The sequence below is a fragment of the Stenella coeruleoalba genome (assembly GCF_951394435.1).
Source record: "Stenella coeruleoalba genome assembly, chromosome: 8".
Lineage (NCBI taxonomy): Eukaryota > Metazoa > Chordata > Mammalia > Artiodactyla > Delphinidae > Stenella > Stenella coeruleoalba.
The window spans coordinates 94,966,678-94,990,357 of record NC_137154.1 but is presented as its reverse complement, the minus strand read 5'-3'; the positions used below and the strand labels follow the sequence as shown (position 1 = coordinate 94,990,357).

The 23,680-nt window shown below is 55.5% G+C and overlaps 3 protein-coding genes across 4 annotated transcripts; 2 read left to right on the top strand and 1 right to left on the bottom strand.

Annotated features, from left to right (window-relative positions):
- Window positions 1–7,541: 7,541 nt before the first annotated feature.
- On the top strand, window positions 7,542–12,313 carry MFRP (membrane frizzled-related protein; the record flags this gene model as incomplete). Its single annotated transcript, XM_079929270.1, has 13 exons — window positions 7,542–7,595; window positions 7,720–7,822; window positions 7,935–8,048; window positions 8,137–8,298; window positions 8,432–8,645; window positions 9,064–9,194; window positions 9,313–9,438; window positions 9,667–9,743; window positions 10,108–10,256; window positions 10,746–10,876; window positions 11,022–11,153; window positions 11,748–11,875; window positions 11,966–12,313. The coding sequence occupies 13 exons, from the start codon at window positions 7,542–7,544 to the stop codon at window positions 12,188–12,190; spliced, it is 1,746 nt and encodes a 581-aa protein (XP_079785396.1). The 3' UTR covers window positions 12,191–12,313.
- Window positions 12,314–12,914: 601 nt separating this feature from the next.
- Window positions 12,915–14,920, top strand: C1QTNF5 (C1q and TNF related 5). 2 transcript variants are annotated; one of them, XM_079928818.1, is made up of 3 exons: window positions 12,915–13,123; window positions 13,414–13,704; window positions 14,005–14,920. In XM_079928818.1, the coding sequence occupies exons 2-3, from the start codon at window positions 13,464–13,466 to the stop codon at window positions 14,520–14,522; spliced, it is 759 nt and encodes a 252-aa protein (XP_079784944.1). In that variant the 5' UTR covers window positions 12,915–13,123; window positions 13,414–13,463; the 3' UTR covers window positions 14,523–14,920. The 2 variants fall into 2 exon arrangements, with proteins under 2 accessions (XP_079784944.1, XP_079784943.1); XM_079928817.1 differs by lacking the exon at window positions 12,915–13,123 and having other exon boundaries at window positions 13,211–13,677.
- A 927-nt stretch (window positions 14,921–15,847) lies between these two features.
- RNF26 (ring finger protein 26) lies at window positions 15,848–19,330 on the bottom strand. Its single transcript, XM_079930449.1, has one exon. The coding sequence runs from the start codon at window positions 18,767–18,769 to the stop codon at window positions 17,468–17,470; it is 1,302 nt and encodes a 433-aa protein (XP_079786575.1). The 5' UTR covers window positions 18,770–19,330; the 3' UTR covers window positions 15,848–17,467.
- Window positions 19,331–23,680: the final 4,350 nt, after the last annotated feature.

Here is a 23,680-nt window from a genome sequence, read left to right as displayed (position 1 = left end):
ATGTGTGATGTACAGTGGAACCTTGTACAGAATAAATAATAGCTTTGAGAAGTAAGTTGGTACGTGATGGAATCTTGATCTGGGACAGGTCTGAACCCAGGAAGCGCTCCTAGCCTATCAGTGGAGATAGTTTACTGCTGCAATCAGATTGTAGATTCCAAGTTCTGGACAAAGTTAACTACCCACTTTTTAGCTTAAACTTCTCAATTCTGTAAAAAAAAAAAAAAAAAAAAAAGCTGGACTAGTACACATTTTGAACACTATATTCCTTATCTGGATTCACTGATACATTAACATTTTGCCACATTTGTTTATGTATACTTTATTCTTTGGGGCAAAACATTTACGGGCAAGGTGTCCTGTCACTTCTAAATACCTCAGTGTGCGTCTCCCACGTAACCACAACCCTGGAATACCTCAGTGTGCGTCTCCCACGTGACCACAACCCTGGCTTCACACCTAAGGAAATCAGCATGTCTAACGGACATCACTTTAAATGGACTGTCTGCTTTTTAACTGCTAGTAGGGGCACTCTGGTGGTTCTCTGTTGACGCACTTGGGTGCCTGTACAGACCTGTGACGAGCTAAGACAGGTTTCTCCAGCAGAGACTGAATACAGCAACGTTTGCTCTTAGAGCAGAGTGGCTATGCCTGCGTGTGGAGTGATCAAGGCTTGGTCCTCAATAAATTAAATGAAAGATCTCAACTTGCCCCACTAATACTGGAAACAGCAGCCTTTACATTAAAGGTGTTGTTCTCTAAAATGGTGTTTTCAAGACATCACCAGATTTAACTCCTTGGAGGGAGGGCCTCGTTGGGGTCCCCAGGGACTTGGCTCCTTGAGTTTTCTCTCAGACTTGTTCAGATTTTCCATTTCTGCCACCAATCCCAGAACTTGGGAAACTTAAGTCACCACCAGTTGAGCTTAAAGTGTTTTATGGGGAATTTTCCTAACTGCCATCCGTGCTCCACACACTGAGAAATCAAGGCCTATCTCTCCTTCCCTTGCTTGTCACTCTCCCTCCCAGGGGCACCTGCTGTCACACTCACCTCCTGGGCTGAGACTGGAGGCGGCCATTTTCGGGGGGGGGGGTGGCATTTCCCAGAAAGGATTGAAAATAAGAGTGACTCAAGCCTGAGGTTTCTCCCCGGCTTTCCCTGGAAGGGGCCCGATGCAAGAAAAATAATTTCCCCCAAACCACAAGTGAACAGGATCACCTTCAAGATGGAAACATTAGGCTTAGAGCAAAATGGATGGCTGAGCCTCAAATCAGTGTAAGGTGCTGTACCGCTCCTGTGACTAGTTCTTCACTGGAGGTAGAAGCCACCTGTGTGCTTTTGTTGTGTTCCACTGGGGAACAGACTATAACTAACATCGAGGGTGGGGGCTCAGCCCCCTCCACCCTTGCTCCCAGCCCTCCTTTCTGTACTTGTGGTGCTTTCTCATCCCCATGGCAACAGGTCCTAGTGCTGCACAGATCCCCAAACACAACCTGTCCCCGTGTTTCCTTACCCAACAGCTTTGCCTCCTAGCAACTGGGATTTCTTCCCCCATTCCTTGCTGGCATCCCAACAGGCCTCTCCCTAGCGGTGGAGCTCTCCCTGCACCTGTTCTTGTGTGACCTTGAGCAAGAACCTCCCTCCCTCTGGGCCTTAGTGTCTCATCTGTGAATGAGGGAGATTGGACTAGAGGACCTCGAAGGTCTCAGCTCAAGTGTTATTCCAAGTCACTTTTTCCCTAAGTACAAGTCCTACGTTAGAGGACTTGCACACCTCTGATTCCCTGATTCCACGTTGAGAGTTTATACGTTTTAAAGTGATCAGTGCTCAGAAAATGCATACCACTTTCCGTAGGGGTCACCTTCTCCACCTTCTTACCTTGCCAGTGAGGACACGAGCTGTAAAGAAGCCGCGAGTCCACCAGCTCATCGGTGGCGGGGGCAGGACGGAACCCAGGGATCTTGACTCCCCACGCAGATCTCTTTCCATCTGAATACTCTTCCTTTTGGTCGAATAATTGACAGCATTTTGCAGGACATTCTGCAGCAAATTTCCCAACCCCGTGTCTATTATCAACTGAGCTGAACAGCAACGTAACCAGGGAACTCCCTGATTCTACACATGCACACACCCAAGGGCAAAACCAGCACTATCTGTCGCATACCTGGGCCCACACGTCTCTGAGGGTCCCGTCCTTCACTGTTCTAGGGGCACAAACAAGCACCTGTGCAGGAGGCAGGAGACAGCGGAGTCCAAGCGTTCCCAGTCCAAGCAAATTACTTAATCTCTCTGAGCCTCGGTTTCCGCCTCTGTAATCTGAGCATAACAAGAGCTACTCAGAGTTGTGAGTGTTCGGTACATAGTAGGTACTCAACGAATGTCTATTTCCCCCCCCCCCCACCTCTATTTCCAGTACTGCACCATCAATGCTCCACTAAGATTCTCTTAGTTGGGTGATCCTCAGCAAATGCTGAGTTCCCCTGGCCTCTCAGGGTGCCTCTGACTTTTCAGGAATGTGAAGTAAGTACAGCATCGCCCAAACCACACAGAGTTAGTGAGGCAGAGCCACTGGTTGGGCATTCCAAAGCCAAGGGCTGAGCTTTTCTGATTTCCTGATACTCGGTGTGACCTGCCCCTTGGAGACGGCAGTGGGTTGGCTGGGATGGAGCTGCAGGCATCCAGGCTCCTAGAGACTAAAGATCCAGGAACCAGAGGGTAAGAGTCAAGGGTAGGGGTGGCAATGAACAAGGAGAGGAGAGAGTATTTGACGAATCTCGGGAGGGTGGCGGGGAGTCAAGTCCTAATGCACATCTATAACGCTGGCCCTGGGAGCCAGCAAAAGGAAAGCATTCAGATCAGAGCACAGGCCTGGACAAAGACAGGTAGGGTGGGTACAGTGTGCCAGGGACAAGGAAGAGGCTGGTCTGGCTGGAGTGGAGGGTTGGAGTTGGAGGGCCAGCAGGAGGGAGAGCTAGTGAGCCGGAGTCTAGAAGGTGATAGCTAACCTCAAGCTGGCCTTGCCCCTCCTGGTTATAAAGGGGCCACAGAGGGCTTCCCTGGTGGCACGATGGTTAAGAACCCGCCTGCCAATGCAGGAGACATAGGTTCGATCCCTGGTCCGGGAAGATCCCACATGCCGCGGAGCAATTAAGCCCGTGTGCCACAACTACCGAGTATGCGCGCTAGAGCCCAGGAGCCACAACCACTGAAGCCCGCGTGCCTACAGCCTGTGCTCTACAACAAGAGAAGCCGCCACAATGAGAAGCCTGCACACCGCAATGAAGATCTAATGCAGCCAAAAATAAATAAATAAAACAAATAAATTAAAAAAAAAAAAAAAGGTCGGGGGGAGCCACAGATAGCCAGCCAGGCCGAGTTGCCAGGATCCAAGCTTGCAGGAACAAAAGCAAAAGCCCAGTGGAGCTTCCGGGGGTGTAGGAATCACTTGAGCAAGAAAAGAGGTAGCTTCCCTTTGCTTGTTAGTTTTATCCATAGCCGTCAGCAGGAAAGTCCATGCAAACGTCCCCACAGCAGCAAGAAAAGGGAGGGCTGGAGACACAGTGTCCCTGCAGGCAGTGGGGGAGATGGGGAGACCCCCGGAGAAGGAAGAGGCAAGAAGGCCGAGGCCCCGGGGCCTGCAAAGGAAGAAGAGGAAGCCCAAGAGGCAGCCAAGAATGAAGCAAGCAACCTGGAGCTCAATGGCCGCAGGCCTGAAACCTCCCAGGGCTTCACAGCCCAGGCGTCCTCTGCACACATAGCCTGCAGGAGTCCTTGCCCACAGTACCTCTCGCCCCCACTATTCTACACGGTTTATAGAAAGAACATGGAAAATGTAAAAGAAAGGAAAGAAAAAAAAAAGGGAGGGCTTCCCTGGTGGCGCAGTGGTTAAGAACCCGCCTGCCAATGCAGGGGACATGGGTTCGAGCCCTGGTCCGGGAAGATCCCACGTGCCGCAGAGCAACTAAGCCTGTGCACCACAACTACTGAGCCTGTGCTCTAGAGCCTGCGAGCCACAACTACTGAGCCTGTGTGCCACAACTACTGAAGCCCACACACCTAGAGCCCATGCTCCACAGCAAGAGAAGCCACCACAATGGGAAGCCCACGCACTGCAATGAAGAGTAGCCCCCACTCGTCACAACCAGAGAAAAGCCTGCATGCAACAACAAAGACCCAACACAGCCAAAAATAAAATGAAAGAAAGGAAAGGAAAGGGAAAGGGAAAGGGAAGGGAAGAAAAGGAAAGGAAGACCAAAAGCTGAGAATCAGGAATCCAACAGACCCAGCTCTGAAACCCAGCCTGGTAACTGGTGCCTCAGTTACATCTGGAAAATGGGAACAAACACACCTCCCTGACCTTGGCTCCCAGGGCTGTTATGAGGGTCAAATGAGCTGATGAGCTGAGGGGTGTCTGTTCTATTTCTCTCATTGTCCCTTTACCGGTGCCATTCTCCCACCCTGACCTGGCCCCTGGCCTGGCTGACCTTCTCCCCTAGGAACACGTCCATGAAGCAGCCAGTCGCAAGGGCACCTGTGCCAGCAGAGCCAGGGGTGTCGTGGAGGATGGCCATGGGCAATGGCAAAGCCAGAGAGAAGCTTCTGGCCCTCCCAGCCTCCCCCTTGCCTCCTTTCCACCACCTTCCCACAAACAGGGGCTGTTCTGAGACCCAGATCTGACCAAGCCACTCCCTGCTTAAAATGGGTTACAACCCAGCCTCCTTAGGCCCATAGTGCTAAGTACCCCCTCCTTTCTGGAATCCCTACCCAACCCCCAAATTCTACCTATTAAAATCTTTTTCAACTCTCTAACTTTAGACTAAATGCCCACCTCTTCCAAGAAGTCTCCCTGGCTGTTATAGCTATTAACATTTACCGTGTTAAAATCAGATTGGAAAGGAATTAAAATATTTTCTTATTAATTTTTTTTTTATTATTATTCGGCCACACCACGCGGCATGTGGAATCTTAGTTCCCCGACCAGGTATTGAACCCACACCCCCTGCATTGGGAGCACAGACTCTTAACCACTGGACCGCCAGGGAAGTCCCTTTTCTTATTAATTTTTAAATAAATTTTAAAATAACAGCAAACCTTTTACATGCTAATATAAATAACATTTAACAAAAAAAAATTTTTTTTAGGCCGTGCCGCATGGCTTGGCTTGTGAGATCTTAGTTCCCCGACCAGGGATCGAACCAGTGCTCTCTGCAGTGGAAGCATGGAATCTTAATCACTGGACCACCAGGGAAGTCCCTTTTTTTTTTTTTTTTTCCCCCGGTACGCGGACCTCTCACTGTTGTGGCCTCTCCCGTTGCGGAGCACAGGCTCCGGATGCGCAGGCTCAGCGGCCATGGCTCACAGGCCCAGCCGCTCAGCGGCATGTGGGATCCTCCCGGACAGGGGCACAAACCCATGTCCCCTGCATCAGCAGGCGGACTCTCAACCACTGCGCCACCAGGGAAGCCCCCATTTTTTTTAAAACTACATTTTCCAAAACAAAAAGAACTTAGTAAGAAGGATAACTTTGTTTTACATTTTTGCAAATCTCATTAACTGGATTCTCACCTCCTTCACATCATGCAGCCTCTGGAAACCACGCTGTTCACTCAAGAGGAAGGAAAGAAAGGGAGAAGGACAAATAACAACTACGTGTTATTATAGAAATACTTTTGACCTCTCAAACCCTCTAAAAGCAGTTCACATCTTAGGACCAAGGAAAGGCTTGTCCGCTAGACAAAAGCAGCCCCGGGCCCTCTGGGGGTTGAAAGGAGAGGAGCTGGGTGTTGAGGGGGATCTCCTGAGTGTGAAGAGAGCTGCCGCGGGGGATCGGGGATCGCAGAATCTGTCTCCTTTGTTTCTTCTCTCCCCACTGGGTTCTTCACTTAGTTCCCCTCTGTCACCAGCCTGCCTTAGGCCAGTGTAGAGTGAAAGATGTGTGGGGCTTCCCTGGTGGAGCAGCGGTTAAAAATCCGCCTGCCAATGCAAGGGACATGGGTTCGAGCCCTGGTCCGGGAAGATCCCACATGCCGTGGTGCAACTAAGCCCATGCGCCACAACTACTGAGCCTGTGCTCTAGAGCCCGTGAGCCACAACTACTGAGCCTGAGTGCCACAACTACTGAAGCCTGCACGCCTAAAACCCGTGCTCTGCAACAGAGAAGCCACCGCAATGAGAATCCCGCGCACTGCAACTAGAGAAAGCCCGTGAGCAGCAACGAAGACCCAACGCAGCCAAAAATAAATAAATAAATATTTAAAAAAAAAAAAAAAAAGACATGTGTCAGAGAAAACATGCGCTTTGGATTTACCCAGCCCTGGGTTCAACTCTTGTCTCTGTATCTTGGGGAAGCTGATGTGACCTTGGGAAAGTTACTTAACCTCTCGGAGCCTTCGGCCATCATTTGTAAAATGGTTATGCTACCTCACAGAGTGATTCAAGGAGAGAAACTGCACGTAGGACCTCTGGCCCAGGGCCTAATACGTAACAGACATTCTACAAACAGTAGCCAGAAATATTATGCTGCCTCCCCACCTCCTGCCCTACCCAACTCAGCGTGAGCACGGCTAACACAAAACAGATTAACCAGCCCTTTCCCTTCTCCCCGAGGACAGCTGTGCCAGGCTGGGATTTTCCGAGAGAACTTCGCTCGTGGAGAAGGAGAGTCACGGAGTGATGTAGTTTGCAGAGGGCAGGCTTTCTATCCTGCAACAGCAGATGGTACCACCTGCCGGTCCACAGCCCATCTGAAGGGCCAGCCCTGACCGACCCGTCCAAGGCCCTGGGCAGCGTCACCTCCTCCACTGCCCTTTCTCCTACGGGCTGAGGCAGCCAACCCCTCAAGCTCCCCGACTCACATCAGCACAGACACGAGCAGCCCAGAAAGACTTATCTCCTTGTCCCAGGCACCCAGGTGCTTTAGGGGAACTTCCAAAGACCCAGCTTGGCTAATGCCTCGGTCGCCCTGATGGCCAGGAGCGATGGGCTGCTGGTCTGTCCAGGACCTTGAGGACTCACAGGCCTTGAAGCTGCCAAACCGTCACACCTGGCTTCGAAGGCACCCTCGTGCCTGTAAAACTGCCCCACTGTCTCCCTTCCTTCCCAGCACCCCTCAGACACTCACTCAGCACCTCAGTGAGGTTAGGAGACGGGGTGGCCAGCTCCCTGGTCACACCCCCGACGGAGCACCGAGCTTCCTCCACGGGGTGTTCTCAGCCTGCGCCTTTAAGGACCGCTGCTCTGTGCCAGGGTCTCGACCTCGGCATCCTCAGCTGAGTTGGATTAAGGGACCATTTCATGCCACTGCGAATTCCTTCTGCCTGCTGTCCCTTCCCCCACACAGAGACAGAATAGCCAGTAGCCAGAACCAGCCTGGAACCAGTCTGCCCAGGGCAGCGGGAGAGCTGGTCTAGCCTGGCAGCCCTCGTCCTCAGGGAGCGGAGCAGAGGCTGCCCCTTTGAGAGGCGGCCTCGGGGCAGGGAGCGGGCCCTCTGGGGTCTTGGGCTGTCGCAGGGACTCGAGAAAGCCATGCAGAGCCTAGAGCCATGAAGGACTGCTCAGACATCATCCTCTGCGTGGAGGCGACAGAGCTGAGCAAGGTAAGGGTCATACAGGACCACTCCCGCAAGACCCAGATGCCCACCTAGGGCTGGCAGTGCCCAGTGAACACACCTGCCAGGCAGTGCTGCCACCGGCCCTCAGCCCTCAAGTCTCTCCCTTCAGACTGAATTCTGCAATCCTGCTTTTGAGCCTGAATCAGGGCCACCTTGCCCCCTACCCAGCCTCCAGGAGGACGCCAGCTGCAGCACCCGAGCTCCCTGGCATGGTAACCATCTCACGGGGTGAGCTGGGTAGGACAGAAAGGCCCAGCGGCTAAGGGCTGTGTGAGAGATGCCCAAGCGAAAGGGCTCTCAAAAGCCCACCCCGCCTGCCCGCAGGTCGGCGTCCCCGAGGGCTGCAGCCTGACTGCCACTTCTCCTGGCTGTGTGTCCTCCTGCTGGCCAGCCTGCTGCTGTTGCTGCTGGGGCTGCTGGTGGCCATCATCCTGGCCCGTAAGTTCCCAAGGGCTCCATGAGTCTCCCATGCCCTGCAAGAGATCCAGCACCTCTGAATCCCACTCCCCCGTCTTCCCGCCTCCAGAACTGCAGGCTACAGCCGCGGCCGGGCCCTCCCATCATCCACTGCCTTCCCAAGGCCTCACCACCATTGGCTCCACCCCCACTCCCATCCCCACCACCTCTCAGGCAACTGGGACCCCTAAAGGGCAACCGGAGGCAGGCGTGAGCCCCGCACCCCAGTCGAGTGAGTACTACGGGGCAGATCTTCCCGGAGAAGGGCCCAAGACGGCAGGGGGGAGGGGAGGCCGGGAAGAGGCATCTTATAAAAACAAGTCTCTCTCCTTTTGACCTCTGAACTCTAACCTCCGTCCCTGCAGCCTGTGGGGGCCTCCTTCCTGGCCCAAGGGGCTTCTTCAGCAGCCCCGACTACCCAGACCCTTACCCACCCAACGCCCACTGCGTGTGGCATATCCAAGTGGCCACAGACCATGCAATACAGCTCAAGATCGAAGCTCTCAGCGTGGAGAGTGTGGCCTCCTGTCTTTTTGATCGCTTGGAAATCTCCCCCGAGCCTGAAGGCCCCCTCCTCAGGTGGGTCCCTCTGCCCCCAGGAGATCCCACCCCCCTCCTGAACCACTGTCTGGAGGGCAGAACCAGGGAACTGCAGTGGGAAATTCTTGACTGGGAGGAAACGGAGAGACTTGGCCTCTGGGCCCAGCTCTGCCACCATCTTGCTGTATGACCTTGGGAAGGTCACTTCCCCTCTCTGACCTTGGTTTCCAAATCTGGAAATTGGAACTCCCACATATCTTTCCCATGGATGAATGCCTCAAGAATGGACGTGCAGGAGCTAGGGAGGTCAGAGCTCTGCTGGAAATGAAAGGAACCTTTTGGACACATCGTCCCCAGGACGGGGCTTGAGGGAAGAGGACCGCAGGGCCCAGGCAGGCTCCACTCTGGCTGGCCCTGAGCTCTGAGCCTCCGTCACTCCCAATCTGGCTTCTTGCAGAGTGTGTGGGAGGGTGCCTCCCCCGACACTCAACACCAATGCCAGCCACCTCCGCGTGGCCTTCGTCTCCGACAGCAGCGTGGAAGGATCTGGCTTCCATGCCTGGTACCAGGCCGTGGCCCCCGGTCATGGTGAGTGTTTTCCCGCCAGGTCCCCAGCTACCTGTCAATTGTCCGCTTCCAGCCACTCCCAGCCCTGCAAAAGGGGTAGAGATTCTAGGGGGTTCTGAATCCAGATGCCCGCCCCCAGGGAGCTGTGCCCACGATGAGTTCCCCTGCGACCAACTCGTCTGCCTGCTACCCGACTCGGTGTGCGACGGCTTTGCCAGTTGCGCTGATGGCAGTGACGAGGCCAACTGCAGTGCCAAGTTCTCGGGTAAGGGCCCGGCCAGCCTCAGGGCGGGTACTGTCCTCAGGCATCTGATCCAGGTTCAGGCTGGCCTCCCCAGGCCTGGCCCAGCTCCAAACCTGCCTGGTCATTCTTCTGGCCCAGAACTTGTCTCCCCACGGGCACAGCCAAAACTCTTCTCTGCCATCCCTGCTGGCCCTACCGGGCGAAGGCACAGACCCTGGCAAACTCATGAGCCCCTCCTCCTCTCTACAGGGTGTGGGGGGAACCTGACTGGGCTCCAGGGCACTTTCTCTGCTCCCAGCTACCTGCAGCAGTACCCTCACCAACAGGTAAGCCAGCGCTCCATAGGGAGGGTGGTGCAGCCCGCGTGGGCACACCTGAGCGTCCGGGTTAGTGCGACTGAGAACAGCATGGCAGAGGCTGCCTTGTACTTGGGAAGGTCAGAGATCAAGCAGGCAGGAAGAGAACAGTATTAAGTGCTTACTAGGTATCCATGTTCCCGTGCTGGGTAAGCTTATCTCTGAGACCAGATAAGTTAAAGGCCCTTCCTGATGATGCAAGCAGTGTGGGCAGGGCCCACCCACTCCCTACCCGGCCTGCAGCAGGGGGAAGCCCATCTGGAGCTCAAGCCTGGAGGCCCCGATTGGGACAGAAGAAGGAACCCATAAATTACTCCACCTGTGCCTCCCCCAGCTTTGCACCTGGCACATCTCGGTGCCCGCTGGACATGGCGTCGAACTGCTGTTCCACAACTTCAGCCTGGAAGCTCAGGACGAGTGCAAGTTTGACTACGTGGAAGTGTATGAGACCCGCAACTCAGGGGCCCTCAGCCTCCTGGGCAGGTACTGGCGGAGCCAGCGGGGAGGAGCTGAGGATAAACCCCATCCTCCAGAGGCCGAGGTCAAGGCTTCCTACAAACCGGCCCACACACGCACTAGCTTCATTGTCTTGTCCTGCGCCAAGCTGGAGGTCCCGCACTGTCACCCTGAAAAAGGCTCGTCCTTCCTCACCTTCGTACCTGTCCCTCTCACCTTTGCTCCTTACATCACCTCCTCCAGGAGGCTCTCCCCGTCCCAGCTCTCCCACCTGCCCGGTCTATTTATAGCTTCCCCCAGAACCCTCACTGATTCTCCCCAGGTCGAAGGGGCTCCAGTTCAAGCAGTTTGTTTCGTTTGTTTAGTACTTTGTCTCCTGAACATGTGTGTCTTCCTCACCAGTCCCATGAGTCAGTGACTATGCCTCCCATCCCCTCTGGCGTTGCCCAGAGCACCCAGCTCCGTGCCGCGTCTGCGGGGGGGCCCCGTGCCAGGACTGCTGTCTGCTTTGGGCAGGTTCTGTGGAGCAGAGCCGCCTCCGCGCCTCATCTCCTCGCACCACCAGCTGGCTGTGCTCTTTAGGACAGAACATGGCATCAGCATCGGGGGCTTCTCGGCCACCTACCGGGCCCTCAATGCCACAGAGAGTAGGTGGCCCTGGGCGAGTGAGTGTGGGCAGTGGAGGCACCTCCAGGAGAACAGGGAAGGGCTCTGGACCCTGGTCAGGGCACTGTGAAGGCAGTGGGGGTACAGGCATGTCCCAGGGCACTGCCATGCCCCCTGTGCCTGCAGACCCCTGTGGGCCCGGAGAGTTCTCCTGCCGGGATGGAGGGTGTAAGAATCTGCAGTGGATGTGTGGCATGTGGAGAGACTGCACAGAGAGCAGCGATGACAACTGCAGCATCCCCTTGCTCCCACCCCCAGGTGAGGAGCCTGCCCCAGGGCACCGCAAGGGGGGCTGGCAGGCCTGAGCGGGCTGGGTGCCCATCCCTAGAAACCCACTGGCACGTGTCCTAACAGCCATCCCTATCTTCCCTGATGGGGTGGGGGGCCCAGTAGCCTGACTCTGGACCACTCCACCGAATACTGGAGGGATTCTCCCCCAGGGGTGGCAAGGGTACTTAGTGTCACCCCCGAGGGAAATGGGAATCTGGGAGTTGATGGTTGAGGCTTCAAAAGCCCATCCAGCCTTGTCACACAGAGAGGCCCTCTCCAGGGCCCACCTCGGAGATGGGGGGAGAGCGGGGGAGCTCCTTCCAGATGCCCTGGTCCGGCCAATGTTGGTGCCCCTAGCTCCCTGAGATCATAGACGTGCCTGCATGATGCCCAGGGCTGGCGAATGATGCCTGGAGTAGGCTCTCAAGGAAAACAGGAATCCTCGACATGGATAAAGCATCTCTCTGTGTTATCTCCTTTGATTCTCCCCGTCTGACCCATAGGGAGCGCTTAGGTGACTTGTCCCAGCTCACACAGCCAGTGAGTATTCCCCAGAGTGACCCTCCCCTCCCACCCCTGCAGAGCTGGCCTGTGAACCTGTCCAGGTGGAGATGTGCATCGGTCTGAGCTACAACACCACGGCTTTCCCTAACATCTGGGTGGGCATGGCCACCCAGGAGGAGGTGGTGGAGGTCCTCAGAGGTTACAAGGTGCTCCAGGGAGAGATAAGGAGGAACCCCCAGGGAGGGGAGGGAACTGGGGGAGCAGGGTGCCTGAGGGCTGGTCTCCTCCTTCCACAGAGCCTGACAAGCCTGCCCTGCTACCAGAATTTCCGGAGGCTCCTTTGTGGGCTACTTGTGCCCCACTGCACCCCGCTAGGCAGTGTCCTTCCCCCTTGCCGCTCTGTCTGCCAGGAGGCAGAGCGCCAGTGCCAGTCTGGCCTGGCACTACTGGGCACCCCCTGGCCCTTTAACTGCAACAGGCTGCCTGAGGCAGCTGGCTTGGAGGCTTGTGCCCAGCCCTGACCCTGAGGCGGGCCCCTGCCCTCTGCTGCCCAGCCTCCTTTGCCTACCAGGGTGGGCAGGCAGGGGAGCAAAGGAAGGGGACCAGCATGGGACTCTGCCCATCCCCTCTGGGTCCTCCCAGGGAGGGGAAGAGGAGTCCTCAGCGGGGCTAACGGGACCCTCCCACCCTGCCAGATCCTTCCCTATCCTTTTATTTGCCCCAGCTGCTGCAAACAGCTGGCCTGACTCCACACTGTACCAGTGATCATCTAGATTGCTTCCCACCCAAGCCTCTGACCCCAATTTCCCACCTTCTACCTTCCTCATCTCCATCTGCTTTTTCAGGCTCTCTACCACCCTCTTTCTCACTTTTTCATTTATTCCAAAAAAAAATGTATCCAGTGCCTAGTCATGTGGCAGCCCCTATTCTGAGCCCTGATCTACTGGATCCCCAGTAGACAACTGGGGATCCAGTTGTCTACTGCTTCTAGAACCGTCCACCCTCGGTTCTCAGCTTCTATTTCTCCTGGACTAGAGTGTTGTCTTTGATCTCCGTCGTGGCACCATCTCTCCTTCCAGCTCCTTGGAGCTGTAGATGCCCTGAGCGTCTGTTTCTCATGGTTCTGCCTCTGCGCCCGTCTCAAATCTCTCCCTCCTTTCTCCACCAAACTTTGGCCGGCCGCCGGGCGACACCACGAGTTATTTCCCTGCTATTTCCCGGCCCGGGCTCTTGGCCCCTGAACAACTGGTTTCCTCTTGGAGTCTGGGAGGAGCAGAGCAGAGCCGGCAAGGAACGAACCGGGACCAGGGGGACGCCTAGGGCAGGGGGCGCCTGGCTAGAGAGAAGCGCAGGGAAGGAAGGTAGCAAGCAGGAGTCAACTGGAGGGTCCGGAGTAGCGAGAGACCCGAAGGAGGCCACAGAGAGAGCGAGCAGCCCCGGGAGCCGGGAGGGGGGTGAGTCTGGTCGCGAAGGGGGGGGGGCGGGGAAATGGGGATGGGGGAGGGGACTGTGGGAAAGACTGGGCGCCGGCCCGGGGTGGTGGTGGGGAGAGGGCCGGCCTCTCCTTCCCCCTGCGCAGTGCTCTCGGGGTTCTTGGGTCTAGGGGCGCCCCATTCTTCGTCCCCTCGAGGCCACTCAGCCTCACTCAGGGACATGGCAGTGGGGTGGGGACCGAGCCGGCTGCGCCGGGGCGGGGACCGAGGCAGGTCCCAGGATTCTGGGTCCCGACTCCTGTCCTGCCCAGCCCACAGACGACCAGAGGCCCGCGGCGTCCGGGCTCCGCGTGCCAGCGCCATGAGGCCGCTCCTCGCTCTGCTGCTCCTGGGCTTGGCGGCCGGCTCGCCCCCGCTGGACGACAACAAGATCCCCAGCCTGTGCCCGGGGCACCCCGGCCTCCCCGGCACGCCGGGCCACCATGGCAGCCAGGGTCTGCCCGGCCGCGACGGCCGCGACGGCCGCGACGGCGCGCCCGGCGCTCCGGGAGAGAAAGGCGAGGGCGGGAGGCCGGGTAAGAAGCGCCTCCGCTGGGAGGCTGGTAAGAGTGCGGCCCCTCTCCTGCTCCCAGGGGCCCGGGGCTCGGGGTTGCCGCTAGGGGGCGCCGCTCCCGTCCCCGTCCGACCCGGCCGGAGCCGGGAGAGAGGGACTCAGCTGCGGGAGCCAGAACCCCTGGGACCCTCAGATCTGCCCCAAGGCCTGCAGGAAGCGTGGAGCGGGTCCTGGGGCGCAGGGCGGCCCCGCCCGGGAAGGGGCAGCTGGGAGGCTGAGGGAGGATGCTGGAGGCCCGCGGCGGGCGCGCCCTAACTGCTCCGCTTTCCCCCCACCCCCACCCCTGCAGGCCTCCCAGGGCCGCGTGGGGAGCCCGGGCCGCGAGGAGAAGCAGGCCCCGTGGGGGCGGCCGGGCCGGCAGGCGAGTGCTCGGTGCCTCCGCGCTCCGCCTTCAGTGCCAAGCGCTCAGAGAGCCGGGTGCCCCCGCCGTCGGACGCGCCCCTACCCTTCGACCGCGTGCTGGTGAATGAGCAGGGACATTACGACGCCGTCACCGGCAAGTTCACCTGCCACGTGCCCGGGGTCTACTACTTCGCCGTCCACGCCACCGTCTACCGGGCTAGCCTGCAGTTCGATCTGGTCAAGAATGGAGAGTCCATCGCCTCCTTCTTCCAGTTCTTCGGGGGGTGGCCCAAGCCAGCCTCGCTCTCCGGGGGCACCATGGTGAGGCTGGAGCCCAAAGACCAGGTGTGGGTACAGGTGGGCGTGGGTGACTATATTGGCATCTACGCCAGCATCAAGACAGACAGCACCTTCTCTGGATTTCTAGTGTATTCTGACTGGCACAACTCCCCAGTCTTCGCTTGATGCCCACTGGAAAGTGAGCGCACGCTGTCTCTCGAAGGGCAGGAGGGCATGACACTGACAGCCACGTCATCCAGGAGGGCTGGCCCCCCTGGAATGTTGTGAATGACCGCGGAGGTGGGGTGGGGGCCTCTCCGTTCTGCTGCAGGCAGGGGATGGGGACAGAGGCTGAGATCAGGGCTGGCAGCACGGGGCAGTGGCTGGATTTCTGCCCTAGACCAAAGGAGTGCTGGCAGGCAGCGTGCTGGCGGTGTGCTGGCAGGTGTGAGTCCCCGCAGTTGCTCTGGCCCAGGACCCCAAGGTGGGGTGCTCCCTTCCCAGTCCTCTGCTTCTCTGGGTCTTCCCTCATCCCTCCTGCTCCTGGGCCCTTTTCTCAGAGATCATTCAATAAATCTTAAAACAACAACAACAAAAACCCTCTTACTGGCTTCAGCCTTTCTTCTTTACTGGTGGGGATGCCCTGATTCTGAGAATGGGGAGAAGAGGGAGGACGGTGGGTGGGGAGGGTGCTCAGGCAGAAGGGAGGGCTCTTGGGCTGGATGGAGCTATGGGCCAGGAGATACAGGAAGCAGGCCCAGGTGAAGGACAGGCCGCTCCACAGACCTGCTGGGTAAGCGGTGGAGGTTGTGAACGGGAGCCCCTGCTGAGGAGGGTGTCCTGGTGTCAGACTTTGGCCACCCAGAAGGAGGAGCCCTTTTTCTAACTCAGAGATGTCATATGAACTGGGTGGGACTTCACCACACACAACCCTGCCCTGACCAACAGAAAGGAAGCCAGGATTTTCATTCATGGCTGCTCTGGCTACTTGCCTGGTCCCTAGATGACTGGAAAGCTTCTCTGTCCCCCATGCCAGGGGGGGTGGAGTGTCCCTGGGTGTCTAGAGATGTCATCTTGGAGATGGCCACGAGAGGGCAGCCCAGTTCCAGGATGCAGCAATGACCCTAGGTAGCTGAGCTCCTGACTGCTAAGGTGGTTAGGGGGAGGAAGGGTATTGAGCTCCGCCAGTGGGACTCCAGATGGGGGTGGAGGAAAAGGGGTTATTTGCTCCCAGCTCAGGAAGTTTATCTTCTCTCATAAAATGTTTATCCTCACATTAAACAGAGACTGGAAGGAACCAAGCCTCCCCTTGCTCAGCTCCCTCTCCAGGGTTGGGGGAAGGGGAAAAAAGAGCCCTTCCTCAGGCCTCCCAACTCCAAGGTGCATGTGGGGAACAGTCACTCACTGAACCGGGCCACACCACTCAGTCTGAGGCTAGCCGCAAAGCCCCTCCAAGGCGCCTCTCCTTGCCCCACCCCCGACCCGAAGACTAACAAACCCGGGCTGGCCCGCCCACATCAGCTCAGGCTCTCAACCCAAGAGAAAGTGGAGGGGCCTCTCCTCGGAGTTTCTTCCCATCTACCGCTTTCCCCTCCCCCACCCCCTTCCAGAAGGCTGTCCCTGGCATCACGCTCCTAGATTTAACATACAATTATGGGGTAGTGTCCCCCCCCTCTCTTGCAGGTCATGTGAGGATGGATATGACCAATGGCGACTGGACCCAGTGAGCTAGAGACAGGCCTCCCAGCTGTCCACCAGGAGGCCCCACAGCCATACTCCAGCCCATCACAGCGCCATTCTATGCCAAGAGTCACAACGACAAGCACCAACTCCTCCAGGGATCTGAGGGCAGGTTGGACTCCAGGCAGTAGGAACCCCAAGTTCCCTCCTGGGAAGAGTGGCACCAGAGGAAAAGCTGGGAGGGCTGACCCAAAGGGTGAGCAAGTTCACACTCCTCTCTCCTAGGGCTAATTCTGGAAAGATAGAAAAGATGAGAGCTTTCCAAAAGCTGTGCACGTGAGAGGGCACAAATCAGACAGGGTGAAAGCAGAGCCAGCCACACCTGGCAGGGGCTCTCCCCAAGGCACCCTATCTTATCTCTCTGCCAGGTCCCCCACCAACCACACTTGTGACTCCGGCAGGACCGAAGGACACTGCTCCAGCATCCGTCACCCTAACCGACGGCTCGCCCTTGCAAGGATGCACACAGAGGCCGTCAGAGCTGTAACAGAACTTCATTCATTGGATCCTGGGCCAGACAGACACCTCAGGGACCGGCATGCCTCTCAGCCCTGGCCCCTTCTGTATTTGGACCCTAGTGAAATGTGCACAGTCTGCCCTCCCCGATGCCAGGGAGAGAGGAACAGAAGGGGAATGCCTTCTCACGCTGCGATGTGGGGAGTGGAAGGCATAGGAGTAGAAATCTGGCTATCCCCCCTGCAGTTCCCAGTGGTGCTGGGGTGTCAGAGGGCACATGGTCCCAAAGCCAGGTGCAAACACACACACACCTGGGGGTTAATTCTCATCCCAGCTGTTGGGTCCGGTCAGAAGGGAGCCTCGTAAGATCATGACTGGTAGAAGGAGCTCTAAGGGCACCTGAGAGATACTACCCCCAAAGCCTGCCAGAGCACAGGGGCTCCAGCTGAAAGCAAATGTTCAAGATCATTCCAAGGCCCTTGAGTTGCCACAACACCCAAATGACACTGATGTGTGTGGCTGCAGAAGCGGGGGAGGAAGTGGGAAGGGAGCAGGGAGAGAACCTGCAAATCCCCAACAGAACAACCAGAAGCGGAGAGGGGGAGCCCCACACGCGGGTATCTGGGTGGGCCCTGGCAAGGTGGAGGGGAGTCCACAGAGAACAGTCTCAGGGCCTCGCAGAGTGACACACTCACCACCCTCGGCATCACTGGGACCCACTGGGTAAGGATAAGCTGTTACCCTGCCCCCAGCCAAGCCACCGTCTTCCAGAGTTTCCCATCTCCATGTCCTGGACGTATGGCTCCGAGGCTCGGCAGGACGGCCATAGCGGCAGGAGGGGCTTCAGGCTGGGACCCAGAGATCAGGTGGGAATGCTGTCCTAGCGCAGGTGGCTGTGTGGAGCGTGGAGGGATGGGCAGGCGGGGAGGGAGTCTTCAGAGGTAGACGTTGAGGGTCTGCAGGATGCCCCGGCGGCACAGTGGGCAGTTGCGGTGGTAGACAGGGTGGCGCATCAGGATCTCAGTGCAGGCCTGGCAGAGGCACAGGTGCCGACAAGGCAGAAGCAGCACCGTCTTGCTCTGGTCCTGGCAGATGACGCACTTCTTCCGCTCCTCTTGCTCCTTCAGCAATTTCCATGGGTCTTGCCCAGTTACAGGCTCCTCCACATTGAGCCTCTCCCGGCCCCGGGCAGCTGTCACTCTGGCCATCCTGACCTCCTCTTCTTCTGCCTCTGATCTGGGCCCAGCTTCAGGAAGAGCGTCCTGTCGCCAGGTCCTGGCTGAGGGCACCCTCCTAGGGCCACCCTGGGGGGCCCCAGGGGCCCCTCCCCGGTTAGGCCAGCTCGCCAGCTGCAGGCTACGGCTCCAGACTCGGCGCCAGGTCTCCAAGCCCAGTGCTAAGCGAGAGAGCCGCACAACATCCTCTCTGAGCCGGTGGTAGGATGGCCGGGCATGGAGCTGACTGAGCGCCTGGGTGGCCAGCCTCAGGGTGAGGTCCGGGTGCAACAGAGTCACTGTCACTGCCAGCACGCAAGCCAGCAGCACCAGGCCAGTGACATTGACAAGCACAAAGCTGGCCAGGAGGCGGGCAGCGGAGGCCAAGAGCTCCAGTACCAGTTGGCAGGGGGTCCAGAGGAGGATGGACATGGCCACAGCACTGCTGGAAATGTGAGCTAGGAAAGCAGCCACTACATCCGTCATCCTCCACAGCGGTCCCATCACTGCATCCCACAGGGCCAGCACCAGGGAGAAGAGGTTCTGAGTGCCAATGAGGCAGATGTTGACCAGGCTATTGATCACATAGGCCACCAGGCTCATGGTGATGCCACAGACGTCACAGACCTGGCGCAGCAAAGCATGGCCATTGGAGACCATATTGAGGACACCCCGGTGCAGGATCTCCCGGCTCCTAAGCGCCCCGTGGGAGGCCAGGTGCCCCAGGAGCTTTAAGCTCTCCAGGCCAGAACAGCAGCTGTATAGTACGGTACACAAGGCCTGAAAGCCCCCAAAGGTGAAGGGAACCACGGCTTCGATGAAGGCCAGCAGTGACAGCAAGACTCCACGGCCCAAGTGCAGAAGACTAGTCAGTACCGTATGTGGCAGGTTGTAGATGAAGGCCAGGAGCCAGGCCAGAGAAGCCAGGAGGGAGGACACCAGCAGGAAGTTGAGGTCCAACACCAAGGTCAGCACATCCAGCAACAGGCCCACCCCATTCACTACCAGGTACACAGCCTCCATGATAGGGCTATGGGGGTTAGTCCAAAAGGAAGTCTGGCTCCCGGTTGAGGGGGGTGTCAGGGCTGTCAATATTTGGGGGAAGGAGGAGGTCGGGGATTAATTTGGAAGGGAAGTGAGCAGTCTCCAATACAGGGAGAATCTGAGGAAGAAGTGGGTTAGAAGGAAGTGGAGTCTCAACGGAGGGAAAGGGGGCCAGATGCCGGTCCGGGAGCCCCAAAGGCGGGCTCTTTGGGAGGAAATAGCCCAAACATCTCTAAAGTGGAGGTGATCCCGGGCTGGAGGAGAAACCTCAGCTTTGGAGGCCTGGTGGTGGCATACCACGACCAAGCAATGGGTCAGACCGAGAGGAGACCGGGAACGGAAGGGATCGGGCCAGGCCGGGGCCGGGTGGGGGCGGCGCAGGCTGGGCGCGGGCTCGCGATCCAGCTACGCAGGTGCCTCTGTCCCCGCCCGGCCCCCGTCCTCTGGGCTCGCGGCGCTTCGCGCCCAAGGGAGCAGCGGGGAAGGGAACGAGCCTCAGCAAACCCCAGGCGCGGCCTCTACTCCGCTGGGCGCCGCCATCTTGTGTGCTACCGGGTGGGGCAAAAGGCGTAACAAGGAGGGAGGGACGACGAACTCTGACCAATCGGTGAGGCCCAAGCGCAGGAAACATCGAGCACTCATTGGTCCGTTTGAACGGCGCCCAAACATATTTAGCACTTTAAGGGGTGGGGGGGAACAGATTGAAATCCCCGCCCCCTTGAGGCGAGGATTGGTCAATTGAAGGGCAGAGGTGAACTTGCCCCCCTAGCCCCGCCCCCTAAAGGAGCAGGACTTTGGACTGGGATAATGTGGGCGCTGTTCTTTTCACTTGGCCTCCAGCCTTGATTTGTTTAGGTGCGGGTTGGCGGTCACTGCCTCTGAGCTGGGCTCTAAGATTGCACCGCCTCCGCAGCCTCAGACTCAGTCGTTCGTCCTCCTCCATTCATCCATTTATTCCGTCGTTTATTGAGCCTGCTACAAATGCAAATGAGGATTTGTATTTGTACAAATGAGGATACAAAAAATGTTTAAGACGTGCCTGCTCACAAGTAGTTCAAGGGGAAACAGATTGTGATAGGGGATTCCCAAAGTGCTATTTTCAAACTGTTTCCTCAAGCTCTATCACGTTTTCTCAGCATCCTCAGGAGATTACCTCATTGTCAGCGAGAAAAGGAGGTCACATGCCGGAAATAGCTCACCCTCCTAGCCCAGGCCCTACTAATTTGTTTACTTGAACGCTCTAGTTAGATATCTGCCTGGGCATCCTTAGTAGGCTCCTCAAAAATTTACCCTCTTCTTTAATATTCAAATAATCTTCAAAATATCTAAGATCCTATCCCAAGTATATTGGGAAGCCTAGTGTTCTCTACTAAGCCCAAGGATACTTGGAGGTCTTATCCTTCCCCTGGCCTCCATTGCTTTCATTTCCTGCTTGCATTTGTCGACTTAAAAAAAAAAAAGCAAAACATGAGAGTCGTGAGTTAAGATTCATTTGGGGTGAAATGAGGACTATAGCCCAGGAGACAGCCTCTGAGATAGTTCTGAGGAACTACTCTGAAGAGGTAAGGGGAGAGGTGAATATATGTGTAATTTTGGTAAGGGGGGCATACGTGCAATTCAGCACACATTTTGGCAGAAGGTTGCTGCTGGTCACAAGGAGCAGATGTCTCCGTTAATGATTTAAGTGCTTTTCTAGATGTGAGAAGATGCAAGAATTTGGGCTCGTAGAATCTTCTCCTGAAAATAACTATCTGAAGGCCTGTTCTGCCAGTTTTTCCCAGAGCACAGAGTGCCTCATTCCTGATCTCTGCCCTGAACTCCTTTCAGGGGATGTTGAAGGTCAGTGACTATGGTGGCTAGTGACAGTTTTTAGTTAGCACATGGAATTCTTCATCTCCACTCTGGCCTGGACTGCTGAAAGTGTCTGTCTCTGCCACCCCACCCTGAATACTGCCTGAATCCTTTCTTCCCCAAAGCACCACTGATGCATACGAAGGTGAGGGATGCAGCACACCTTTACTGAAACGAGGGGCTCCCAATAGGGGTTACACCATAGTGCAGGGCAAGGACTGCAACTTCTAAAACTCCACTGGTTTTTCCCCAGCCTCTCTCTCACATCTGTCAGGCCCAACTTAATGTTTTCTCTGAGACATGTTTTCCCGTTGTCTTCCTCTTCCTTTTGAGGTTTCCCCTCCCTTTCTCTAGCCATCAGACTCCAACTTCCCATTGTTATTTTATATTACAGAACAGTCTATTTCTACCCCCGACCCCACCTATGCTTTAGCCACAAAATGCTAATTTCTCTAAACAAAGGAGAATAATATAAAGATTTATTTAACCTCCTGCCCAGATCACAGTCTGTTGTGGTTATTGTTGCTGGGGGTCTTATTTTGCATTTTTCCCCTAATTTCAAATCTTGGAGAAAATGCCCACCTCCTCTTCAAGATACTTGAACCCACCACGCATAACTTGTCCTCTTCAGAAATTTTACCTGTCCAGTGAACACTATTATGTTCTTAATTTATCTTCCTGCAGCACTTGACATCAATGACCACTTCCTCCACCCTTGGCCTCTGGACCTTACCCTCTCCTGTATTCTTTCTGTCTCCATCATGGCCCCCTCTCCTCTCTACACGATGATTCCCAAATCTGTGTCTTCAGCCTGAATCTCTCTTGTAAAGTTCAGGTTCCACATGCTTCCTGGACAGCTGCTGGATATCCCACTGGTGCTTCAAACTCAATGTGTCCAAAATCAAACTCAGCAAATTTGCCGCGCCTGCACTGTGTGTAATTAACCAGCCAGCTTTCCAGGCCGAGAAAGACCTTGAAGTTGGCAGGATCCTCTAAGACAATATTTCCATTAGTCTGGGACTAATTAGCCTCCCCTTTGAGTGATCTGAGACACACTAAGCCAAAACCAGCTTAGTTTAGCATAAACAAGCCACAACCTTTGACTCTGCGGGCGTTCTAGTTGTGGGCAGGCAGAGGTGACCTGTGGCCAAAATTCTTGTGACAAATGAATTACTGCAAAATGCTATCCATTCTTAAGCTAGAAATATAAGAAAGTACCATGCTACCACAAGGCAAAAGAAGTGCTCGGATGACCCCCGCCTTAGAGAAGCCAAGGCGCTTCCCAGTGCTGAGAGGTTGTTAACACTCCCCTTGAGGTGATCATTGTGGTTGGGTTGGGTCTGGACTCAAGCAGTATCTCTACTGACTCAATAATGTTTCTTTCTAGGACTGTGTTTCAGATAACAGCTGGTTCAAACTGACTGTTGCCATAGCAGGGGTCATCCTCTATTTGGAGGCTGGAAGACTGGAGAGTGTTGGTCGAAAGAACTAACAGCACCTGACTTTAGGGAGGAAGTTCAAATTGCTTACTAGTGTGAGTTGCAGTGGTTGAGAAGAAAATAAGCCAGATCTGGAGAAAACTTAATGCCTGGAGGCGCTACCCCTGCAGAATTGTGTCATGGAAGATAATAGTGGTACGACCTAAAACTCTCAGACATCTGGCCCAGGGGCCTCCTGGAAAAACAGCTGGTTTCTGCTGCTGCGCTAAGTGCAGGGCTTTTGTGTTGCTAGGTGAGAGATGCTAGCTGGGACAACAGAAGGGGTTTTTAGAGGTTGTTCAGCCTTGAGGATTAAGAGATGGGATAAAACCAGAAAGAATGTCTAATTCAGGAGTTTTGTTTTGTGGTATTGTGTGTACTATAACCCTCCCCTTCATCTCCCCATCAAGCATTCAGTAAAATCCATATTACTGCCATGGTCTTAGAGTTGGATTTTTTTCCTTTTTGATTTAATTTGGCTTTTTAATCAGGCAAATCATTTACAGGGTCCCCAGATCAACACCATATAAAAAGGTACATTCCTAAAAGGTTTGCTTTTGGGCTTCCCTGGTGGCGCAGTGGTTAAGAATCCACCTGCCAATGCAGGGAACACGGGCTCGAGCCCTGGTCCAGGAAGATCCCACACGATGCGGAGCAACTAAGCCCGTGCGCCACAACTACGGAGCCTGAGCTCTGGAGCCTGCGAGCCACAACTACTGAAGCCCGCGCACCTAGAGCCCGTGCTCCGCAACAAGAGAAGCCACCGCAATGAGAAGCCCGCGCACTGCAATGAAGAGTAGCCGCCCCCACCCGCCACCCCCCGGCTCGCCGCAACTAGAGAAAGCCCGTGCGCAGCAACGAAGACGCAACTCAGCCAAAAACAAAAAGCAAAAACCGGAAAGGTTTGCTTTTATCCTGCCCCCTCCACCCTGTTCCCTCCCAGTACCCCCCTAGCCTCACAAATCACAAACATACCAAAAAACAGTTTCCTCTTTCAATCAGGATCTGAGGCTTGGCACCGGTACAGGAGAACCCATAACCCTAAACATCAGCTCTGGTAATAACGCTGTTCAGGTCCAGAGAATCACTTCACGTCTCATAATCTGTGTCCTGGAAACATGAGGTGACTGTCCAAAATGCCACAAAGACCTGTGGTTTGTACCAGGGAGGATTTGAGCCATTGAAGCACTTAGGGAAGAAAAGAAATACATTAATTAACGAGTCAAATCCTCTTTCTTTTCTTCCTGTTCCAGTTTGTGGTTCCAGAAATACTCAGAAATTAATGCGGTATTTGCCATAGTGGCTGAGGAACATTTGTAATATTAATTCATATTTTTTAAAATTTGCCTATATGTGAGTCTGGATGAAATACAGGTGTGTATTTAATTGGTTTTAGCCCTGTTCTGACTTAAGGGAAGGACTGGAAAAAAGCAACTTACAATTTTAGGCATTGATTTAAAAGGACGTTGAGAGCAAGTTCATGATAATGGGACTGACATGGTTTAGTAAAAATAAAGGTGAACAAGGTCATTTTTTTAACGAAAAATCCAGAAGCGTTTTT